The following is a 21,303-nucleotide window of genomic DNA, read 5'->3' as shown; positions in this document are numbered from 1 at the left end:
AATAATATGGGTCTTTCTTGCTCCCCATAATCATTACAACAATAACAACAGTAGTAATAGTAATAGTAATAATAATAAATACCTTATATTCCTCTTGTTGTTTCCTGCAGTAATTGTCATTGCACTGTGGATTTGCTTTCATTGCCATGGATGGGAAGAAGTCCTGCATAGCATTGTAGCCCAGATAATAACTAACGGTGCCGAACTTCAACAGATACCTGAATATAAGTAGAGAATGTTAAATCATTTGGTTATTTTTTTTGTGTATAAATTAACGCATGTCTTACTTGAGAACATTTTGCACAAGGAGACCTGCAACTACACCCATTGTGGTTGGTAAACTAGCAGCACAAACTCCTTCCCTTTTTAAAGTCTTCTCATCAATATTAGCTGCCACCACCAGAGGAGGTGCACACTAGAGATCAAAATAATCAGAACTGAATAAAACTGTTTTTAAATTCATAATGTAAATATTCTATTTGATTCTGACATACAGCAAAGCAGGCCGTCTCTCCTGGTACAATAAGTTGGATGTGTCCTGACACAGCATTCTCACTGACCCCAGACTCCATCCAGGTCTGCCCTAGCTCATTACAAGCCTGCAAAAAGACAGGGAATTAGTTAGATGTTTTCTGGTCTGTGAAATCATTTAACAAGAGATTCAAAGTAACACATACTGTATTTATCGCCATTCTTGCTTCAAAGTTATCCACACAACTCAAAACCAAATCAACTGGCTTCCCCTCTTCTAAGCCGCCATGGCTATAAGGAGTATTAAAGGGCATACATTCAGTAAAAAATGTATGAGTACATAACAAAAGGTGCACCATGTTTTACCTGATTCTTTCCATAAAATTATTAAAATTTTCCATTGTGGTGATGTTGTAGTTATAAGTCTCAAATGTCACATCTGGGTTTATATTTCTGTCGGAAGTTACAGAAAAAAAAAAAAAGAACCAAACTAAAAGATCAAATTTTATTATATACTGTCAAGTATGTGTTTCTTTAATACCTGAGAGTGTATTCTGCTGCCTCCACTTTACTGAGGCCAGCTTGGTGTGGCTGGAAGAACAAACGGTTCATGTTGGCCAGCTCTACTTTGTCATAGTCGAAAAGAAGCAGCTGTAATGCCAAAAAAGATGTAGTATTTAAACACTTAAAATATATAAAATGTTACACAATGAGAGAAAATGTCTGATAAAAAAAGATTCATTACCTTACCAATACCACACCGAGTAAGCATTTCTGCAGTGACACTGCCAACTCCTCCAACCCCAACCACAGCAACAGTGTACGTCCGGATTTTCTGTGAACACATCAGGAGACAATTACTAAACGTGTAATATGTGTACCACAGTATTCAATCTGCAACAAGACAACTGTAATGGTAACAAGTGATTTTGAAAGTCTAACCTCATAATCATCCACAATTCCCATTCTCTTCAGAGCCATAAGTCGACTGTAAAAAATGTATTAGTTTGAGCTATGATGAAATTACAACATAAAATGTTAAACATAAAATGTTTAATAAAATGTTATCATCTGCATTCATTTTAGGCCTACATAAGCAGACAACCAAAACATGAAAACCAAGAGCATTCTCGTTCTCACAGGATTAGTACTTCGTTATTTCACTTTAAACTATTCAAATTCTGTTATTTATTATGGCTCCATAATTTTAAATGTAGTTTGTTACCATATGGGGCGAATGACTCACTCACAGAGGCGTGTCCCTCACTTTGTTTGGAATTTAGAAATACACGTTATAATAATGTAAAATAAAGCTGTTTATACAGATCTGTACCTGTATGGATTCGAGTCGACCACCTCGGCACTCATCTTGTCAATCTTTGGTCTGTGGAGTGACTGGTTTGAAGCATCCTCTTCGGTACACTGCTTTTGCTTGCACTTTATTAATTCATTTTCAAGCTCCCTAACTCGCAGTTTCAATTCCTCAATCGTCGCCATTCTTTTGAAAAAAAATTGTTATCCAGCAGTACAAATTATGAGTAGTAATCACGCATAAAAATAAATCCAATTACACCGCAGAACTTGTACACGTCTCCACAACAGTCAGCTGTGAGGATAAGTGTACCCGTGAATAGGGTCCGTAAGGAAATGAGAGCGAATTTTATTGTTCCACGATACCATTTCAAGAGCAACTATTGGGCATTGATATGCATAGAGACACATAAGTGTTAGTATTATTTGAATGCATATTTAATAATGTATAGGACAATGCAAGTGGTCTTATGTTGGTAAATGCTATGGAAGTATAGATCGAAGCGGAACAGCATTACAGCTTTTGTTGTGTGCACTATTAAACTGTCCGGGTGAATTGTCAACACTGCCCGTGAACACTGTCTTACTTTTGCTGCGCCACAGTAAATGATTAATATGATTTAGACATGGACGACTGGACAACTCCAGTACGAGAGCAACATAAATTCAACATTGACAGGCTTCAGAACTATCTATCTGCCAAGTCACTGCTGTCTAATAATGACAGAATAACTATCAGTCAGTACAGGTAAGTGAAGAGAACTATTTAACAAAAGCGGCAGTTTTAAAACTTAAACTTGCTAAATTATTAATCGCCACCATGTGGGTTTTTGGTTTTAGTTTTGGTCAGTCCAACCCCACTTTTTTAATCAAGTCTCCATCAAGAAACTATGTGCTCAGGAAGAAGCCCCCAGGAGAGCTCTTGCCAGGGGCACACAGGGTGAGGGCAGCTGTTTTACTACTGTTATGTTAAGACGTCTCCGGCAGGGGGAGACTTGTGTATTGTGTGAAAAAGTCTCCAAACAATGACTCACAGCAATAACTTATTAAACTGTCATTTGTGTTCATAGATGGACAGAGAGTATCATGTGCAAAAGGCCTTGTTCTTGACTGGCTTTCCTGTTCCTCAGCCTTTGTTGCACTGCACTGATGCAGACATCATTGGCACAGAGTTCTACATAATGGAACACATAAAGGTTGGTTCTACGACAGCCTCAGATCTGAACATAGTTATGCGTTATTGAGTTATTGAGTTGAGTAAAGTTGGCATGTACTCTGTACTATACCCCATGTCTCTGCACTACTGACTTCTGGTGTAGATATATATAAAAATCATTGTTTGTCTGAACATTCAAACTGGCACTGTATAAATTATTGTTTAATTAAGGGGCGTATATTCCGTGATCTCCGCCTCCCTGGAGTGTCAGCATCAGAGAGAGCAGCTTTGTATGTGGCTGCAGTTGAAGTGCTGGCAAAACTACATTCTCTGTCACTGGCAACATTGAAACTTAACGGATATGGAAAAGGATCAGAGTATAGCAGGAGACAGGTGCATCACAGATCATACAGAGTATATCATACAGCAGGAGAAAATAGTGAATGACTGTTAATACATATTTGTGTTACAGGTGTCCACCTGGACAAAGCAGTACCACGCAGCTGCTCACAAAGACATTCCAGACATGAACAATCTTACAGATTGGCTGTTGAAAAATCTGCCTGACAGTGATGATGAAGTTACTCTTGTGCATGGAGATTTCCGGATAGATAATTTAATATTTCATGCCAAAGAGGTATTTTTTTGCATAATTTGTGTTTTCTCATCAATTGTCAGTTGATATACTAATCTGAAATAATTGTTTTTAGGCTCGTGTAATAGCAGTGTTAGACTGGGAGCTTTCTACCACTGGCCAACCAATGGCTGATTTGGCCTACTTCCTCATGCATCATTACTGGCCCAAAGACTTTAAAATTAACTCAATGGGCAGCTTAAAAGGAGTGGAAGGTCTGAAACTAATAATATTATTATTAAGTAATTGTTTAAAATATCTCATTATTCCTAATAGGTATTCCATCTGTGGAGGACTTGAGCTCCATTTATTGTAATTGTCGAGGGATCCCCTCCTTAATACCAGATCTAAACTTCTATCTGGTTCTATCAGTCTTTAAATTAGCAGCCATTGCCCAGGTTTGTGCGCCTCGCAGCTGGTCTAATTTCAAGCACATTTAGTCTAGTAACAGTATATTTACGTTTTTTTGTTTTCAGGGGATTTATGCTCGCTATCTCCTAGGGAATGCCAGTGCCCCAAATGCTGCTCAGTTTGGCCAGTGTGTGGAGCCACTGGCTGCTGTTGCCTTACAGATTGCTCAGAGGTTAATATCAGCTCCATGGGGTGAACTAATGATCGATATATGCTGCCTCATTCAGATGTGTTTTTGTTAGGTCTCTTTCAAATGCGACTAAATACAGTGAAGACCCAACTGTTCTCCAGCAGGTTAAAGACTTCATGAGGCAATATGTTCTACCTGCACAAAAGGTACAATATCAAAGATCTGTGTTTTTGTTTTCTTACACACCAAAGGTCAAACAACAGAAGTTCATTCATTCAAAAACAAAAATTTTAGGTGGATTACTGAGTTGTTGGCTAACACCCTTAGAGTTGTGCCCAAGCTTATTCAGCATGAGAAAATTATTAGTTACTAGTATGTACAAACTTTTTTTTTTTTTTTACCAAGGAGGTCCAAGAATATTATATCAGACATGCAGAGTCCCCACAGAGATGGCACATTCCTCAAATCATAAAAGATCTCCAGGTAATACTAAAAACTGTATTTATCTGAAATGTTACTAATCATTATTCTAATATTATTAGCAGTTAAAACATATAATAGAAAAATGCACAATAGACTGTTGATGTATTCAGGTGAAGGCAAGAGCGGCCGGACTGTGGAATCTCTTTCTGCCTGCTGTCAGTGGTCTGAGTCAGTTGGACTATGCTTATATCGCAGAGGAAACAGGGCGCTGCCTCTTTGCTCCAGACGTCTTTAACTGCCAAGCTCCCGGTAAAACCATTGCAGTTGTTTTCCATCTTCATTCTCAACCATACCACAATTATTGAAATATAAACCATAATATACAACCAGCTCATAAATGTCAAAACCAAAACTGTAACTGTGATGCGGAAAGTTGTTTTTGTTTTTCTCAAAGATACAGGAAATATGGAGGTCCTCCACATGTTTGGCAGTGAGGAACAGAAGAGGCTGTGGCTGCAGCCTTTACTCAGAGGGGAGATCCGGTCCTGCTTCTGCATGACAGGTATCTGGATTATGGATAGCTTTGTGTTTCCACTGTATAATTGAAATTATTAGTATATTTTTAAGTATAGTATAGTATATTAGTAGTATATTTAGTATATTTTTTATTTATTATTTACAACTCAACATCATCAAAACTCTAACATCCAGTTTTCCTTGTTTTGGTTTCATCTTTGCCCACTGCCTAGAAACAGTAGTGAACTGTTGCCAGCAGCCATTACAATGGGTGTGAACCACACATAGTCAACGTACAGTAGATTGTGCTAACTTGCGCTGAAGGATGGATCTCTGGAGTGATCTTTTTACAATGATCTCAGAACAATGATGTCAGATCCTCTGTTCTTTAGGACCAACCATAAAGAGGAGCAAAACATGCTACGTTCTCAATAGAATATTAGAGTATTCACTTCCTATGAATTGAAACTAAAGTTTTTGACTTAATTACCTGGTAATTCTAGACTATATTTTTGTTATTATCTCTTTCCAGAACCTGATGTTGCTTCGAGTGATGCCACAAACATAGAGTGCACTCTTGACAGAGATGGAGACAGCTACATTATCAATGGAAAGAAATGGTGGAGCAGTGGTATGTGCATCTCTACATTATTCTTTTGCCACACAACACAGATATGGACCATCTGTAGGGTAACTAACTATAATAACACAAATAATACTTTTTGTAGATGTGTACTCTCTTGTTCTCTCTAGACTTTTGACTTTTGACTTAGAGTTAACATTTTATGTTAGGTTTTATTGTGCTTGTATTTTGCAGTTTGGAATACTGTCAAACCATAACACTTGTTTTTGTTCTATGAGTCATTATATCCAAGCATGCTATTTTCGTATTAAATCACCATCAAATAGAAGTAAAACTAAGACACAGTGAGCAATGCCCTGAAAAAAAAGGATGGTGTTTTCCTTCTCCACTCAGTCTTTCCATGTCCTGAGTTAAGTAAGAGCTCTGAGTCTGCTCTGGCTTGTTTGTGTATGTGAAATGGAACTGATGTCATTTTAAAGACACTCAATATCGTCCAGGCAAACTGAATAAGTCCAGATGTCACATGAAGTTGCAAACACGGGCTGTATATACAATATTCAGACTTGCATTTTGCACTTTAAGGTAAATATAAAATTGCATATGACAGGATAGACTACTCACTTGACCAAAGCATTGTTAAAATCAATACATTTAAGTTTTACCCAATATTTTTTCATTGGGAACTTCATAAATTTTACTTCCTGGTTGGACTTGGGCAACAGATATGACATACCTAAAGGTAAGTTCATAACTGTTACCTGGCAATCATAATGTTAACAGGAGCCAAAACTTGCACAATAGTTATGATTAGACCTGTATTTTTACCTGTTTTTTGAATGACGGTTTAATACCATCCTTGCGACTAAATTGTCCCTGCACTTTGGACTTTTTGAATTTTCCATGTTGACTACATAAATAGAGGTATTCCATTTGAGAACTCACTGCTACTTTGTGTATTTATGTACTTTTCTTCAATTTTTTTCTTGACTTAACTGATGCTAAGTATTTACTACATGTAGCATCACACCAAACCAAGTAATTGGAAAAACCTGAAAACCTTTCATATGCACGTTAAGGTAAAACACCCTGTGCTTCTGTCAGTTTAACAGATATGGGAATTTAATAACAATGTCATAAAGCACCAAAGTCCAGATTCTATGTAGGGCAGAGTGGAGCAGAGAACTTGCTTGTTCACCTGGTATAGATCTCTTCCTTTGTGTGGTGTCCACTGAAATCAAATCCATGCTGTTGTCTGAGGCACGCCTTGTGTGCTATTCTTTCACTGTTCTGATCTGGAGGCAGTTTAAGTTAATACAGTGACTAACTGCAAATGCACACAGTTGTAAACACTGTGGTTTCATGTTTAAACTCTAATGCTTTCGACTCGATCTACCCCATACTGGTCTGACTCATGGCTTGCATCTATAAGGGAACTAAAATAATCCACATCCACAGCATATTAACAATCCCTGATGGTTGTTGTTAGTTGGTTTCTAAATATTTAAAACTAGATGGATTGCCTTCTGTGCAATCATACCATGCCACATCCTTAACCATTGCCAAATGAAAAGCAGATGATGAGAACAGTAAACAAATTCAACAGCAAATTGATTAAATAGATATACATTTTATTTTACAAATATTTTGTTCAGTGTTTTTTGTGTACATTTTTGAACAAGAGAAAATATGAAAAAAATATACATATTTAGATCTGTAGATAAAATAACAAATGTAAGGTGCAAGTAGAAAATTAGTATATAACAAGTCTTAAATGCTGAAGGTGCTGGTGTTCTGCTCATCAGAGGCAGAATGTGACTGCACTTGTGAGCAGTTGTTCAGAGCTATCTCGACAGCAGGCTCCTGGGACGGTTGTCGCCGGTGACTGTCCAGGTGCTGGCCCAGATGTTTAACAGCCTTCAGGATGTGCAGCCTAAAGGATGAGCCCATGAAGGCATAGAGCAGGGGGTTAATACATGCATGTGTGAGGGCCAGGCTCTCCGTCACCTGCAGAGCGTGGTCCAGGCTCTTACTTGTGTCACAGTCCGTCACGAGCAGATAGATAATGTCCAGTGTGCGGCACAGTTTGACCAGAGTGTAGGGCATCTGAGTGAACAGGAACACAGCCACCACAGCCAGTAGCACACGCAGGGCTCTCCACTTCCTCTGCCTGCGCCCCCCTTCCCCTCTGCTCAGGGTCCAGCCCACCCAGCTGTAGCACACCACCATCACCACAAATGGCACCAGGAACCTGAGGATTAGCTCCAGCAGCTCCAGGGCAGATTTGGCAGCTCGTGCCATGTGAATGGGGTACACCGCTGTGCATGATGTTCTGTGGTGGGAGTGTTTGACTGTGGAGAATATCAGCTCTGGAAGGCTGAGGAAACTGGCTGTAGCCCACAAAGCAGCACACACCAGCAGCCACTGTTTCCTGAGGCGAGAGCTTATCCCTGGCCGGCCCCTGGTAACCTGTGCCACTGCTCTGTACCGATCCACACTGATGCAGGCCAGCAGCAGCATGCCACAACTGAAGTTAGTGCCATAGACAAAAGATGTAATCTTACAAGCTGCAGAACCCAACCTCCAACCGTGAACTGCGTCTGCGGCCCAGAAAGGCAGCGTGAAGAGGAGCAGCAGGTCGGAGATGGCCAGGTTGAGAATGCACACGTCTGTTAGGGTGCGGAGGCGCAGACGGGAAGTGTAGACCACCACCACCAAAGCGTTTCCTGACAGCCCCACCACTAGAGCCACAGAGTAGATGATAGGCAGGAAGACACTGCCAAAGGAGCGCACAGCCTCTTTATCACAAACTGTGTGATAGTCCTCATAGTCGTAAGTCTCATTCAGGCCATCATCATCATCGAAGTAATCCTCCATGTTTACTGCAAAATAAAGAGGATAGGGTGGGGCAAAGTGAGAGAGGAGGACCAGGTCTTGTAAGAATTATTTCATGATTTGTGTTTTACACCCTTGGGATTTATTGCCTGTGGATTTCTTTAAAATGTTTTTCTGGATCAGCTATTCTAAGTTGTTAAGTCCATACTGCATCTGCACAGCAGATTTTTTATCTAATTGTCCCTCACTCAGATCCATCATATTCTCCATGGAGCTGTTATGTCTACTGAGGCAGGTCAGATAAGGAGCAAGGTTCTGATTTGCACTCAGATTCATACTACTTCAATTCATACTACTTGTCTGGAATTTTCTTGGTACGATATGGAACCTTTTTATCTTCATTGAGACCAAACTAGACCAAGTTACAGGTCGGTTCTGTGGACAAGGTCGACCCTGCTTACAGTCAGAATGCCTTCTTTTCTAGGTTTTTCTAACTGAATAAATGTAAAGTAGAGCTGTTTTAATGTCATATTGTGAAACATTCCAGGCAGAGATGACATATCCATAGAAAGAAGCATGCACATACCTTCAACTTTTAACATTGCAGAAAAATGTACTGAGACTTTTAGAACAAAATCACTATTCCTGGCATTCCTGTATGTATTTATGTTATAAAAGTAGTCTCCAGTTGTTACATCATATGTCATTATCTCCCCTGTGGGCGTTGTAAGGGTTTCCACAACAGATGTTAAAATGTTAAGTATTCCTCCCCTGTCAAAAGCTGGGCCTCTTATGTTTTAATAATAATTGATTTTTTTGCTATATTGCAACATAAGCAGAAAATGAAAAGATAATATCTGATTTATAGTATACAGGGATTCACCCTCTACACTCTAAAATAGATCCCATTTATTTCATTTTCCAAAATGAACAGTACATCTACATTAACAAATATAATGCACAAGGAAATATAAACAAGAGCAAAAAGAGTGTACATTGAAATGTTTTCTCACTGCAGTTGAAATAATGTCATAAAGTAATTACTGGACTTGTGACTCAGAATAAAACCAACCTTTGGCATTACCGATCTACACAAGGCACAAGAAACAACATTTGACAAAGTTTTCCTTTTATTTACATGTGCAGAAAAAGTGATAGGAATCTTACCTTGTAATCCTGTGAGCTCCTGTGTTCTTGAGCTGTAGTGAAATGTGTTATGGGGTGGCTTTCACAGTCTAGTCCATAGCCCGCCCCGATCCCTCCACTGCTGACAGCAGAGGAGGGCTCACTGTTTAACTATGCTATGGGTGTGCGTTTTCACTTTGTATTCAATGGTAGATGACTAAGAGAATATCTTGTGACGCTTTTATTATTGCACTGCTCAGATAAGACCTCTTGTCAGTGTCTTTTCAGATAGATATTTGAATTGTCATGTATTGTATTGTATTTTAAATGTATCGGCCTTACTCAGAGTAGCTCCTTGATATATTTTGAATGCAGGAATCTGTAATGTTATAAAATTATAGATCAGTGTTTCTCAAACTGTGGCATGTGTACCATCGGTAGTATGCGGACTCATTTGCAGTTCACTTATTTGCTGCATCGCATGTAGTATCCAGTTAGTCATGAGAGTAGTCCTATTTTAGACCGGATTGTCCCCTAGTTTAGACCTAGTAAAAGTCTTGTTTTGCCACCTGGTTTAGATCTTGTGGAACACAGAAAGCCGAATATTTTTTATTTGGTGAATATTTTTTATTTGACAACATCTGGGATTAAATTAATTTGATCTGCATGTGTTTACACCAACAGGTTTTATGAAGTAGCCGTCTCCGGTTATTCAAGCTTCAGACTGGTACACACTGGCTTGCTATCTAGTTGGTTTACCTACTGTATATTTGTGCACAATGACAATATTTGGCCTACAGATTAAGCTTAATCACAGAGTAAATCTATAAAAATGTTTGGTATGTAGTACTGAGGCTTCATTCCAGCAGTGGGGCTTGTCTGGGCACAGCAGGGCTTCTTATGGTCCATTATACTTACATAAGAGTTCACGTGAACTAGAATCCTCCAGGGCAAACAGACAGACGTTTGGGTGGAGCGGTCTGGGATTCCTTCTCCTTGATTTTCACAGTTACTACTTAAGCATGATCAACCTTATTTATATCAAAGCAACAGGATCAATGACTGTTCTTTTGTGGCAATTTTTGAGGGCAGGATTGGTTTAGTAAAGTGACGGGCCTTCTGGAGACGTCTGGATTTCAAACCTCACATTCTTTGGGGACAGTTTTACCAGAAAAGTACGTATAAACAGGAAGCCAAGCCATTTGTCATCCAGTCTATTTCCTAAGGGACTTAAAAGACACAGGACAGGCCAGGCATTTTTTCCTACTTTATTTACTCTTACTAGTCTATATTCTGTTGTTAGGTATAACAGTGATGTAGTTGCAATATTGCAATATCCTAAAGCAAGGCTATTAGATTTGTTAACCAAAGCTCTAAAGAAAATCATATTGAAGGCTATGCTTCCCTGCTGCCCACCCTTTTGGACCTCCCTCCCCACACACATCAGAGACTCATTTTATATATATATATATATATATATATACACACACAAAAATTATTATTATTAAACGTTATAATTCACAGTGTAACTAAGATGTTAATAGGGAAACTGTAAAATCACTGTAGCTACACCAAAACTTCAAAGAAAGACAGATCATTCAGGCAGAACTGGGTATAGTTCTTTGTCATAGATTTGGTGTAGAAAAAAGACAAAGCATTTAAATATACGTAGCAAACCGTGACATTTTACTTAGCAGATAGAATATCCAAGAAAAATATTACACCAAAAGAATTCACCATAGGATATTAAAGCTATTCTTTGTGTCCAGTGCCTGTGAGGCTGTAGTGTCTACTCTACCATCCAACATGGTCATTTCCTCTTGGACAGCTCAAACTGTTTCCGGTCTTACATGGGTCATGAAAGGGTTAAGGACAGGCAGACTAAAATAATGTGCAAATTCATCAAATTGAGCTCATAGGAAACACACTTTTCCTTTACAGGTGCTGGTAATCCTGATTGTAAAATCGCTATTGTCATGTGCAAAAGCAAACAACCAGATACAAACAGCAGGTGAGTGAATATATATGATATATATACATGTGATATAATGTTACAATACTTTTTTTTTTTTTTTTTTTACTTTAACTGACCTTTTTGGAAATTGTGTTTCCTGTAACTGTAGACACAGCCTCCACAGCATGATCCTTGTGCCCATGGACACACCAGGGGTGATTCGGGTCAGACCGCTTACTGTGTTTGGACAGGATGGTATGGTTTGTGCTTGTGTTTGTCGTTTGTGCATGTTTTTCTAATTATTACTTGGTTTGGTGGGTTAGCACCTGTGATAAATATAGTATTTTAGTTAATGTAGCAGTTAATTGGTTGTTGGGGAAAAAACTGAGAACAAAAACTGAGAACAAAAACACAAGAAGTAGAGCTGAGTTCTAAAACAGAATAACTTTACCTATGTCATCAACAATGTGCAACTCATTTTTTTAATTTAAAGTTTAATCATAACTATTGCACGATATAACGTTTTGGCCCTTGTTTACAGTATAACAGTGTGGTTGCAAGGCAATTACCTGTATGTGGCCATTCCAGCTTGTCAAAGCCTGATCTCATCAGATCTCAGAAGCTAAGCAAGGCCAGGCCTGGGTAGCACTTGGATGGGAGACCACTGGGAACTCTATGTGCCACAGTGGGGCACCAGTGGCAAAAAAAAAACAAACCCTGTCTTTTTATTCAAGACACTTCACCTACATTTCCTAGTAAGAAAGAGGTGTTGGTGGTGGTCGGAGGGGCCGGTGGCACAGATTGGTAGCCTAGCTTCCATCAGTCTGTCCCAGGGCAGCTGTGGCTGTAGTTTGTCACTGCTGAATGTAGAGTGAATGAACAATTAACTGTTAAGCGCTTTGGGTGTTTTGAAAAGTTCTATATAAATGCAATGATTAATAAATTAATTTAAAAAATAATTAATTATTAATAATTACCTCAACCTATGTCACAAATATTATATTATATATATATTCAAAAACTAGGCATTTATGTTTGTAAATGTTTTAATATAATATTAACTATGTTTGAAATAACCTGTCATGCACTTATATTTATTTCTACTCTTTCCAGGTCACCCCAAATCTAACATAACCATTTAACTGTTTTCATTCCAGATGCTATTCACGGGGGCCATTTTGAAGTACACTTTGAGAATGTGCGTGTTCCCGCGTCAAACATAATATTAGGTAAGCTCTGTAAAAAAAACAACTACATTCTGTGAAATTGTCCCAAAGTGCCACTGCCCACCTGTCAATCCAGAAGTCACACCAGGGCCCCTTATTAAAAATATTTGATGTTATTCCTCTTAGATATATATGCAGACTGTAGCAGACTTTGTTTAAATGTACTACTTATATATTTATGCTATTAAAGTTATTAATTTCACTTTTATTTAAATGTATAGTGGTTAATCATTTGCATGAGGGCAAAAAAGTATAGTAATACTTTTTTATAGTATTTGTGTCTACTGCACCTCAAACCTAAATTGTTCTTACCAGGAGAAGGCCGGGGTTTTGAAATCGCACAGGGTCGTCTGGGGCCCGGCAGGCTGCATCACTGTATGAGGGCAGTGGGCCTGGCAGAGTTGGCGCTGGAGCTGCTCTGTGAGCGCGCCGCTTCTAGACGCACGTTTGGAAAGGCGCTCTACCAACACGTAAGCACACGGCGCTCTGGTGCCATCTAGTGGATATATTGCGTATTACAACTTGTGCACATGTAGGAGGTTGTGGCTCACTGGATAGCGGAGTGTCGCCTTATGATAGAGCAGACCCGTTTACTGACACTGCACGCGGCCCATGCACTGGATACAAAGGGGAGTCGGGCTTCACGTAAAGAGGTAAAAACAATTGTGTGTGTGTTTTTGTGTGTTCGCTAATCTTATAAACGTGTTTATATTCTAGATTGCCATGATTAAAGTGGCTGCAGCTCGGATGGCCTGTAAAGTGGTAGACTGTGCAATGCAGGTATATGGAGGAGCAGGGGTCTCTGGGGACTTTCCTTTGGCCCAAATGTGAGTCTGCAGCAGTTTACAACATGTAAAATCTAACCTCCTTGATGCCATCTAAACCTTTCTTCCAGGTATGCATATGCCCGAACTCTGCGCATCGCTGATGGACCAGATGAAGTGCACCTCTCTTCTATTGCTCAGCTAGAACTGAGAGATCAGCTAAAGAAATCACAGTCCAAGCTGTGATCACAAGTCATGTGATCCTGCAAAATGCAATTGTGATTTGATTTGCCACCAAATAATGCCTTATGTAGAGATGAAGATTTGATATCATGACAGAATTTATCTATTAACAGACACTTGATTAAAAAAAGAATCATGTTTATTAGGAATTCTTTTCTAATGTAATCTACAAAACGGAAATTGACAGCATGAATAAAAGACACCCGTCAATATCGCACGCTGTGTGGGAGTGGTCTACTACCATGTAGGTAATTTCCACTGTGAGGAGGGGATGTCCAGATCAACATTTACATTATTTATTTTTACAAAATAAAACAGCCATGGCCTCATCCATTTCAAATAGCCAACGAAAACCATGCAACACCCTGCAGTGATCTGTGTCTGTACATTGGGAGCCCTGGGGTGCACATTAGGCATCAGAAAAGGCAGTCACAAGTCCTCTGAAATGTCAGTGTTTACTTTTCTTTGACTTCTTGTGAGAGCGATGAGGCGACCGGGAGCGGGACTTTGACCTGGACTTTTTTGTGGACTTCTTGGGTGTTCTTGAGCGTGACCGCCGTGAACGTTTAGGTGTGCGAGGAGATGGAGATCTAGACAGACAAAATGTATTGAATTTTATTGAACATTTATTGTTATTAACATTTATTGAACAAAGTTAAAAGTTTAAGTTATTTGTTCTTCTAAAATATTGATTTCTGCATTAATTACCTCACAGGTTTATTTCATACAATTTGAATATACATTTTACAAAAGCTATTCCAAAATATCTTACCTCTTGGAGGACTTTTTACTAGAGCGTGGAGAGTCTTTATAAGAAGAGCGAGAGGAAGTGTCTTTAGAGTAGGAGCGGTCTGAGCGCTCAGACCTCTCAGAGCGAGGAGAAGATGAACGCCCCCGTCTGCTGCTACTGCGTGCTGGACTGGGGGAGTTACTGTGATGGCGCTTCCTGTAATAACAATTTATTGTAGTGTTAAGTTTCAAAAAACACATGCATTAGATAATTTTAAAAGGATCTTAGATTTCTCTAAACTTCAATGTTTTTTGCTGCTGGTTAGAACTTGACATGTTGTCATGTTCTCATAATAACGTGGACAGCTCTTTATACATGAAGAATAAGATTATTTCTATACAGAGAAGACAGAAGTGTAGCTCACCTGTCTTTCCTGGTGGGCGTGTCATCCTTGTCCTTCTCTTTCTTCAGCTCTTTCAGTCGTGTCTCTGCCTTTTCCTTCTCTTTCCTCTCACGCTCTTTTTCTCGTTCAAGTTTCTCCTTTTCTTTTTCCTTACAATACAAAAACATAGTAAAATTTTGCCTTTCTGATACTGCATTGCACCACTTTGCAAACAGGTACCTTTTGTAGTAGTTTGTCTCGATAGTGTTCCACTTGTTCCTGAATACTCTGACCAGCTTTCTTGGGTCTTTTTCCTGATTCCAGTTCATCTTGAAATTTCATTACTTTTACCTAAACATTGGAAGTGATGAGATCATGAATGAAGCTCAAACACAGTGTTGGAGTCTTATATTACACACCTCAATCTCTCGGAGCTTGGAGCGTTTCTCCTCATTGATTTTGTAGTCCATGTCTTCTCTCGTGGGGTTGGAGTAGCTCTGTGGGTCTTCGGAGTCATCCCCATTCCTTAGACACAGAAATATACTTTTGTTTATTGTTCATTAAAAAAACACAATACACACTACAAGAACTTACTTTTTCATTCCTTCTGGCTGCTCAAAAATTTCCCATTTGGATGTTGTCACAGCTAAGAATAATATTAAATAAGTTATAAAAGATATTTTGGAATAACAAACATTTTATGGGAATCTTACCTTGAGCTTCCAATTCGGACTCATCTACGGCTTCCCATTTAGAAGGTGCTACCTTGAAGGCTGCCTCTTTAGACTGATCAACTGTAACATAAAAAAACACAATTAGGGAAAGCCCTTCCATACATTTTCCCAGTCAAGCTTGGGTAAAACTCACAGGGTATTCCATCAATGTCATCTTCTGCATGACGAATGGGAACACCATCGAGGTCATCCAAAGGAGCTCCATCGAGTGGAGCACCATCTATAGGTGCACCGTCGATGGGCATCCCATCCACATCCTCCACAGTGTCCATATAATCCACTATGGGAGCGCCATCCACGTCATCTGCAGCTTCACTCTGACAGAACACAGAAGCATTTGGATTTATAAGATCCACCAACGATTTTTTTTTTTAATGAAGTCAAGCAGCAAAACAGACCAAGATGACTAAAAGAAAGTGTGAGGATTTAAAAAGAATGAACTCAAAAGACATGACTTGAAGAGAAATATTACCTCAGGCAAAAGAGCGGCAGTTTCTTTTTCAGAAGACAGATTGACCAGACCAAGGAAGATGTTCTGGAGCTTGATGAGGAAAGGGTCCGGGTACACAGCCCATTCTTCCCATGCACGGAAACACGACATTACACGTTGCTACAAAAGAAAAATAGTAATAAAGATGTGAAATCCAGCCCTTTCAAAAAGCACAAATCTGCACTTTTCCAAGTACCTTGAAGTTTTCACTTTGTAGATGACCTTGTATTGTTTTGTATGTTGCATTCAGGTCTGAGAATATCTGACAAAGTTTTGACTCAAAACTACAAATAAAAACAGAAGAGTAAAATTAAATGAAACACCACTTGAGCCATGCAAAGAATTTTAAAGACTTACTATTTTCTATAATATGATGCATTGGCTACTTTTGCAGAAGAGTTGTATAACACATCAGAGACCAGATATAACCGAGCAATCTGAAATACATAAACAAAATTTTTTGTATTTTTTGGTTATTAATAGTGAGATAAAGAAAACCTAAACACACCCATGAAAACATTTCAAGTCTTACCTTCTTAGGAAGTGGGGTTTTAAGGATAGATAATGATTCTGCAATACATTCAACAATCTCTTCTGCAGCCTCGGCATGATTAAGACAAAACAGCATAGCTTCACCCACATCTCCTCTCCGGGGTGTCAGGCCGCGCAACATCTCCTCCAACTTATCTCGCTCACTGTGCAAAAATACAGCAGTGACATACTAACTAATAACATAATAACAGAGTACTGTAAAGGAGGAGGAGTTTCTATCTTACTCTTCTTTCAAGCAGCCTTTCTTGCTCCCTTCCTCCTCTTCTTCCTCTTCATCTTTGTCGTCATATGGCCCGTGTAGATAAGGGTTTAGAGGAGGGGGGCGCCAAAGAGAGCCATTTTTGAACATCCTAAAATCTTCTGTTCGCCATTTGGCTGGTGATTCACCCTGTAGGTTTAAATGGAAGCCATATAAGTAAAATTGAGAATACCCACTAACATAGTAATCCATTTTTCGCACAACAGATTATACCTGTAGTATGGAATAAAGCTTCCATCTATAATACACGTGGGCTGGGCTCTGGTTCTCAAAAAGAAACCTGTATAAATGACAAGAAGAGCGTTAGTGATTATCTTATTCAAACTTGACACATGAACTTAACATTTTAGACTGAATTTCTTGTCACCTGTACATGGGGTTGTTGAGTTCTCGGTTCATGATCATGGCTTCAAACATTGGGCCCTCACGCACCACAAACTCGATCATACGATGGATGAGAGAAAGCAAATTCCTACAAGAAAAGCACAGTTAAAGCAAATGGTTTCAGATGACTGCCCTTTGGGTCACTGTTTACAAATGTGCTTGTTTAACACTCCTAACAGCTGCGCCAACATTTCAAAATGTAGAAATAATATTCTATAGACATTCTTTACTGGCTATTACTAACTCATTACTGCTCCATAAAAAGCCATCTGACAACTGTGAGGAGTTGTATAATCAAGCACTAAGTTATGCTCATACTTTGGAGTGTAATACAAATTGTGGTGTCAATCAATATCTACTATTTGTTCATTTTGAGTGATACTGATGATGTGGTTGAAGCTGCAGTGTACTTAAGATTATTAGTTGGAATGGCTCCTTTACTTATTCCAACATAAACCAGAGCTATAATTGGTGACCTACAACATATGTCTTGACTGCAGACAGTGCAAATAATATTGGTTACTACTACTGCATACAATAATCCTACAGTAGTAAACAAGACAAATGTATGTCCTTGATTGAACAACACAGATCACATTTACTTGTATTGGAGGTGATCGTACCAATGGCGGGGCAAAATTCTGTATACTTTCCCAATCCATCCCATGATGCTTTTCGGATCCCTCGCTGCTGCAGACAGTTCAAGTTGTGCTGCTCACCAAGGCCAATGTCAAAGGTCTCATGGATGAATGCTGACAACTTTGGATTTGTTCACAGGAGCCAGAGTTACTGAGCTCCCGATAGTGACAGAGGCCAAGGGGAAAGACTGTCTGAATGAGCAATGGTCAGAAAGCAGGATCCAGAGACCTACATACACTGTATCACTCAATTAGAAAACTTCGTTGACGGATGGGGTGGGATGTTGATGGGTGTATGTTTTTTCCTGCTAAGCAACAAAAACATGTCTAACATGAGATTTTGCTAAGACAATGTGGGTTATGGTGTGGGTATTGCATAGTAAGATTGCAAAAAGTATTCATTTCTATCTACTATAAAACCATTGCACTTTTCTACCATTGCTCACCCACACAGACCTGCCCCTGTAGCATGCAGTGATCAAATGATCAGTGATTTTTGGGTATATTTTATTGTATGGGATGTTATTTTCTAAGTTTGTACACCAATTTATAAAGAAAAAAATGTACCTTTCTGTTGGGATAACCACTTTGACTATGGCTTGCGACAGAGTCTGTATATGAAGTCACATCAGATAATAAACATAGAACGTGAGTAATGTTAAATAACAACAAATCCAAAATATAAAAATGCATTTCAATGTGCACAATATACTTTTCTTTACTGCTGTAAATAGTTAAAACTCCCTGACACTGAGCTGATTAAAACACCTTTCATATTTACACCTGCCATTCATCTACATCATGAACTACTATGCCAAAAACTAAACTTAAATCTTTTGAAAATTAATACAGTATTGCTGGCCTTTTAAAACTATGTATAACCAGCATAATCGCACAAACAATCATTTGTAATGTGCTAATCCTCAAGGTGGCGTGCCGAGTTACCTTCTCAAACTCCTCCTTGTTTTTGGGTGGAGGGAGCAGGGGCGCGTTAGGATTCTTTAGCCTCTCTCGGGTCTGGGCGTTGAAAGGCAGGCCAGAGGGGGGTGGGGGCAGTGTGTGCTCCATCATGGAAGGAGGGATGTAGATGGGATGGGGAGGAATAGGAACGCCTTTGCCCCAGCCCAGTTTCATCTCAAAATTCATGATAGTTTTTCCTTCAAGAATAAAAAGCAGTGTCAGTTTAAGAAAAATGGTTACACTGTCTTACTTAACAAATTTGGTCATACCATTGAGATTTTTGAGTGCACGTTCAGCATCCCTCCTGTTCATGAAAGCTACAAAGCCACAATTCCTCTCACGGGCTCGTTCTTCGTCGGTCCTTGGCCACATGATCTTGACACTAGCCAGGGGCCCATAACGCCCAAATTCTTGACACAGCATCTCTTCATTCATCTATAAAAAGTTATTAAAGATCAGTGGCTATGGCTGATTCACAAACTGTTTATTTTGACAACAAGTCTACCTGAGGATTGATGTTTCCCAAATACAAGTTTGTTGTTGATGGGTCTCCTACATCATGAGAGCCTGGTGCACTGTCGTCTAAAACTGTGGAGACAAAACAGAGAGAAAAATTCCTGCAGAGGACTTAAGGGAGGGTATCTAGCTTTGCAAAACATTAATAATATTCACAGCCACTATATTAAGTCAAATTTACCACTGGACGGACGGTTTCTTCGTGAAGAACCATCCGCTAAAAGAAGCAGAAATAGCAGTATAAATTTTGTTTCAGGGTAACATGGGTGAGGGGGGGGCGCAGGGGCGTAAAACAAGTGGCTTTTTCTTACTCTAAACTGACATTAGTAAATGAAATGAGGCACAGTTAACTGCACTTACATGAACGTCTTCCATCCACTCCAGCGACAGGTTCAAACCGGCTAACGCGGCCTTTCAACTTGTGTCGCTCATCCCTCTCCTCTTGAATTCTGCAGAACAGTTCGATGAACACAGTTAGATATTACATATAAGGCACCATTATTCATTCAGGGAAAAATACACTTACTGTTTAAGCTCTTCTTTGAAGAGCTCCAGGTTGCTTTTCTTCTTTTCCTTTTCATTGCTCTTCTTCAAAAGCTAACACATTTTTACAGGTAAAGAAAACTAAAACTACTTTACAATTAAGCAAAACAGACAGTACTTACATTTCTTTTATCAAAAGGTAAAAACTGAGATGGTGTTTCTAAAGGCAAGATGTTTCTTTGTGGAGGCTCAAAACGTGATTTGGGTTTGTACAGCTTTCCTTTTTTGTCTTCAGTTGTAGATTCATCTAAAAGCAATAAAAATATATATTCTAATTTGCCTTAACAGTTACATGCAAAATTACAAAACAAAACATATTTAGACCACTATATAAAAATACCCTTCGATGCATTGGCAAGACCCCCTCTGACAAATGTTTTGACTTTTCCCTCTCCACCTCCTTCAAAAGCTGCAAGAAACTCTTCATAAATTTCTGCTGCAGCTCTCTCGTCTTCCTGTCTCAAAAGTATATGATAGCTTTGAGTAAAATGGCCAACAGCTATGCTTCTTTGGCAAGCTGTATCACTTCCAGTTGCACCTCATACCTTTTTCTTGATTTCATCTTGCTCTTTTTTGCTCAGTGTGCGTTTTGTTCCTGACATCTTCCCAATGCTGAATGACTTCAGCTTGCTCTCCAGCAGCGCCTGTCAGTGCAAAAACACAACATTTCTATTTACAAACGGGAGAAAACAACCCGTGCAAGGACAAGTTAATTGTTAAAAGTAATCTCTGGCATGTTTCTTGAATATTATGACAAAGCACTCGAAGAATAGGAAGACCTGTGTAGACATCTATACATTATTTTACTACACTTCAGTCCATTTAGCCCAACAAGTGGAGAAGTCAACAAGCACCAACGTATGTCCACAACGCTAACAGGTTCCACTGAGGACAAGGGCCCGTGTCCCACCACCACAAACTTTTAGGACGTTTTGGCTCAAGAAATCTCTCACGCCCGAAACTGTTTTAGTTCGATAAGCACAATTATATTAACAACTAAATCAGAAGCTTTCTATTTACACTTGCTGACCCTGTGTACACACGGCCAAAGGCTAGCTGAGCGGCGTCGATAGCATCTTTAGCTAACATAGCTGAGGACTGCCGCGCACATTTAACACATTCTGCACACACAGTTTTCCTTCTACGCATACGATCCACTCAGGCATCCCATCATATCATTTAACAATGCCAGCAAGATATCATCGCACGGTTATATAATCTAAAAACAGCATTATTACCTTAGCGCTAGCTTTATGAGAGCCGCCAGGCGTTCTATCCGCCATCTTTTGTGGGGCAAAACTATCGACAATCGATTACATAGGACAACAAACGTGAC

At 39.3% G+C, this 21,303-nt stretch overlaps 4 protein-coding genes across 6 annotated transcripts in view; 1 reads left to right on the top strand and 3 right to left on the bottom strand.

Annotated features, from left to right (window-relative positions):
• uba5 (ubiquitin-like modifier activating enzyme 5) overlaps positions 1-2,092 on the bottom strand; it is a 3,083-nt gene extending 991 nt beyond the window's left edge. The window contains exons 1-9 of the mRNA XM_020935693.2: positions 1,805-2,092; positions 1,414-1,459; positions 1,217-1,306; positions 1,013-1,122; positions 838-924; positions 678-762; positions 495-599; positions 288-415; positions 83-218 (exon numbers count right to left, since the gene is read on the bottom strand). Coding sequence (XP_020791352.2) covers positions 83-218; positions 288-415; positions 495-599; positions 678-762; positions 838-924; positions 1,013-1,122; positions 1,217-1,306; positions 1,414-1,459; positions 1,805-1,968 — 951 coding nt within the window. The 5' untranslated portion in view covers positions 1,969-2,092. The remainder of the gene's footprint in view (positions 1-82; positions 219-287; positions 416-494; positions 600-677; positions 763-837; positions 925-1,012; positions 1,123-1,216; positions 1,307-1,413; positions 1,460-1,804) is intronic.
• Positions 1-13,996, top strand: part of LOC110170062 (nephronophthisis 3) — a 22,722-nt gene extending 8,726 nt beyond the window's left edge. The window contains exons 1-20 of one of the 2 annotated variants that reach the window (XM_020935713.2): positions 2,211-2,530; positions 2,623-2,722; positions 2,853-2,978; positions 3,170-3,331; positions 3,411-3,575; positions 3,649-3,787; positions 3,849-3,970; positions 4,049-4,155; positions 4,226-4,319; positions 4,519-4,596; positions 4,707-4,845; positions 4,991-5,098; positions 5,585-5,683; positions 11,534-11,603; positions 11,716-11,801; positions 12,704-12,775; positions 13,088-13,242; positions 13,309-13,425; positions 13,490-13,599; positions 13,668-13,996. In XM_020935713.2, the coding sequence (XP_020791372.1) occupies positions 2,409-2,530; positions 2,623-2,722; positions 2,853-2,978; positions 3,170-3,331; positions 3,411-3,575; positions 3,649-3,787; positions 3,849-3,970; positions 4,049-4,155; positions 4,226-4,319; positions 4,519-4,596; positions 4,707-4,845; positions 4,991-5,098; positions 5,585-5,683; positions 11,534-11,603; positions 11,716-11,801; positions 12,704-12,775; positions 13,088-13,242; positions 13,309-13,425; positions 13,490-13,599; positions 13,668-13,782 (2,286 nt within the window). In that variant the 5' untranslated portion in view covers positions 2,211-2,408 and the 3' untranslated portion in view covers positions 13,783-13,996. Of the gene's footprint in view, positions 1-2,210; positions 2,531-2,622; positions 2,723-2,852; positions 2,979-3,169; positions 3,332-3,410; positions 3,576-3,648; positions 3,788-3,848; positions 3,971-4,048; positions 4,156-4,225; positions 4,320-4,518; positions 4,597-4,706; positions 4,846-4,990; positions 5,099-5,584; positions 5,684-11,533; positions 11,604-11,715; positions 11,802-12,703; positions 12,776-13,087; positions 13,243-13,308; positions 13,426-13,489; positions 13,600-13,667 lie in introns of those variants that run through there. The other variant, XM_020935686.2, reaches the window with a different exon arrangement.
• ackr4b (atypical chemokine receptor 4b) lies at positions 7,378-9,722 on the bottom strand. The gene is made up of 2 exons (XM_020935714.2): positions 9,635-9,722; positions 7,378-8,514 (listed from the first exon to the last, which is right to left on the bottom strand). Exon 2 carries the CDS (start codon positions 8,507-8,509, stop codon positions 7,403-7,405), a length of 1,107 nt encoding a protein of 368 aa, XP_020791373.1. The 5' UTR covers positions 8,510-8,514; positions 9,635-9,722; the 3' UTR covers positions 7,378-7,402.
• Positions 13,901-21,303, bottom strand: u2surp (U2 snRNP-associated SURP domain containing). Of its 2 annotated transcripts, XM_055150885.1 has the most exons (26): positions 21,206-21,303; positions 20,513-20,611; positions 20,308-20,422; positions 20,090-20,214; positions 19,951-20,021; positions 19,785-19,873; positions 19,606-19,641; positions 19,414-19,496; positions 19,178-19,343; positions 18,894-19,105; positions 18,516-18,559; positions 17,294-17,398; positions 17,146-17,206; positions 16,892-17,061; positions 16,648-16,810; positions 16,473-16,552; positions 16,312-16,399; positions 16,098-16,235; positions 15,759-15,942; positions 15,605-15,685; positions 15,486-15,537; positions 15,311-15,416; positions 15,132-15,242; positions 14,934-15,061; positions 14,552-14,725; positions 13,901-14,369 (listed from the first exon to the last, which is right to left on the bottom strand). In XM_055150885.1, the coding sequence occupies exons 1-26, from the start codon at positions 21,248-21,250 to the stop codon at positions 14,228-14,230; spliced, it is 2,868 nt and encodes a 955-aa protein (XP_055006860.1). In that variant the 5' UTR covers positions 21,251-21,303; the 3' UTR covers positions 13,901-14,227. The 2 variants fall into 2 exon arrangements, with proteins under 2 accessions (XP_055006860.1, XP_055006861.1); XM_055150886.1 differs by lacking the exons at positions 18,516-18,559; positions 19,178-19,343; positions 19,414-19,496; ... (5 more) ...; positions 20,513-20,611; positions 21,206-21,303 and having other exon boundaries at positions 18,894-19,032.

Source organism: Boleophthalmus pectinirostris, unplaced genomic scaffold, assembly GCF_026225935.1.
Source record: "Boleophthalmus pectinirostris isolate CB_2022bp ecotype Guang Dong unplaced genomic scaffold, ASM2622593v1 HiC_scaffold_15, whole genome shotgun sequence".
In the NCBI taxonomy this organism is placed as follows: Eukaryota; Metazoa; Chordata; class Actinopteri; order Gobiiformes; family Gobiidae; genus Boleophthalmus; species Boleophthalmus pectinirostris.
The sequence above is the reverse complement of the archived record's forward strand: the minus strand, read 5'-3'. Positions and strand labels throughout refer to the sequence as shown.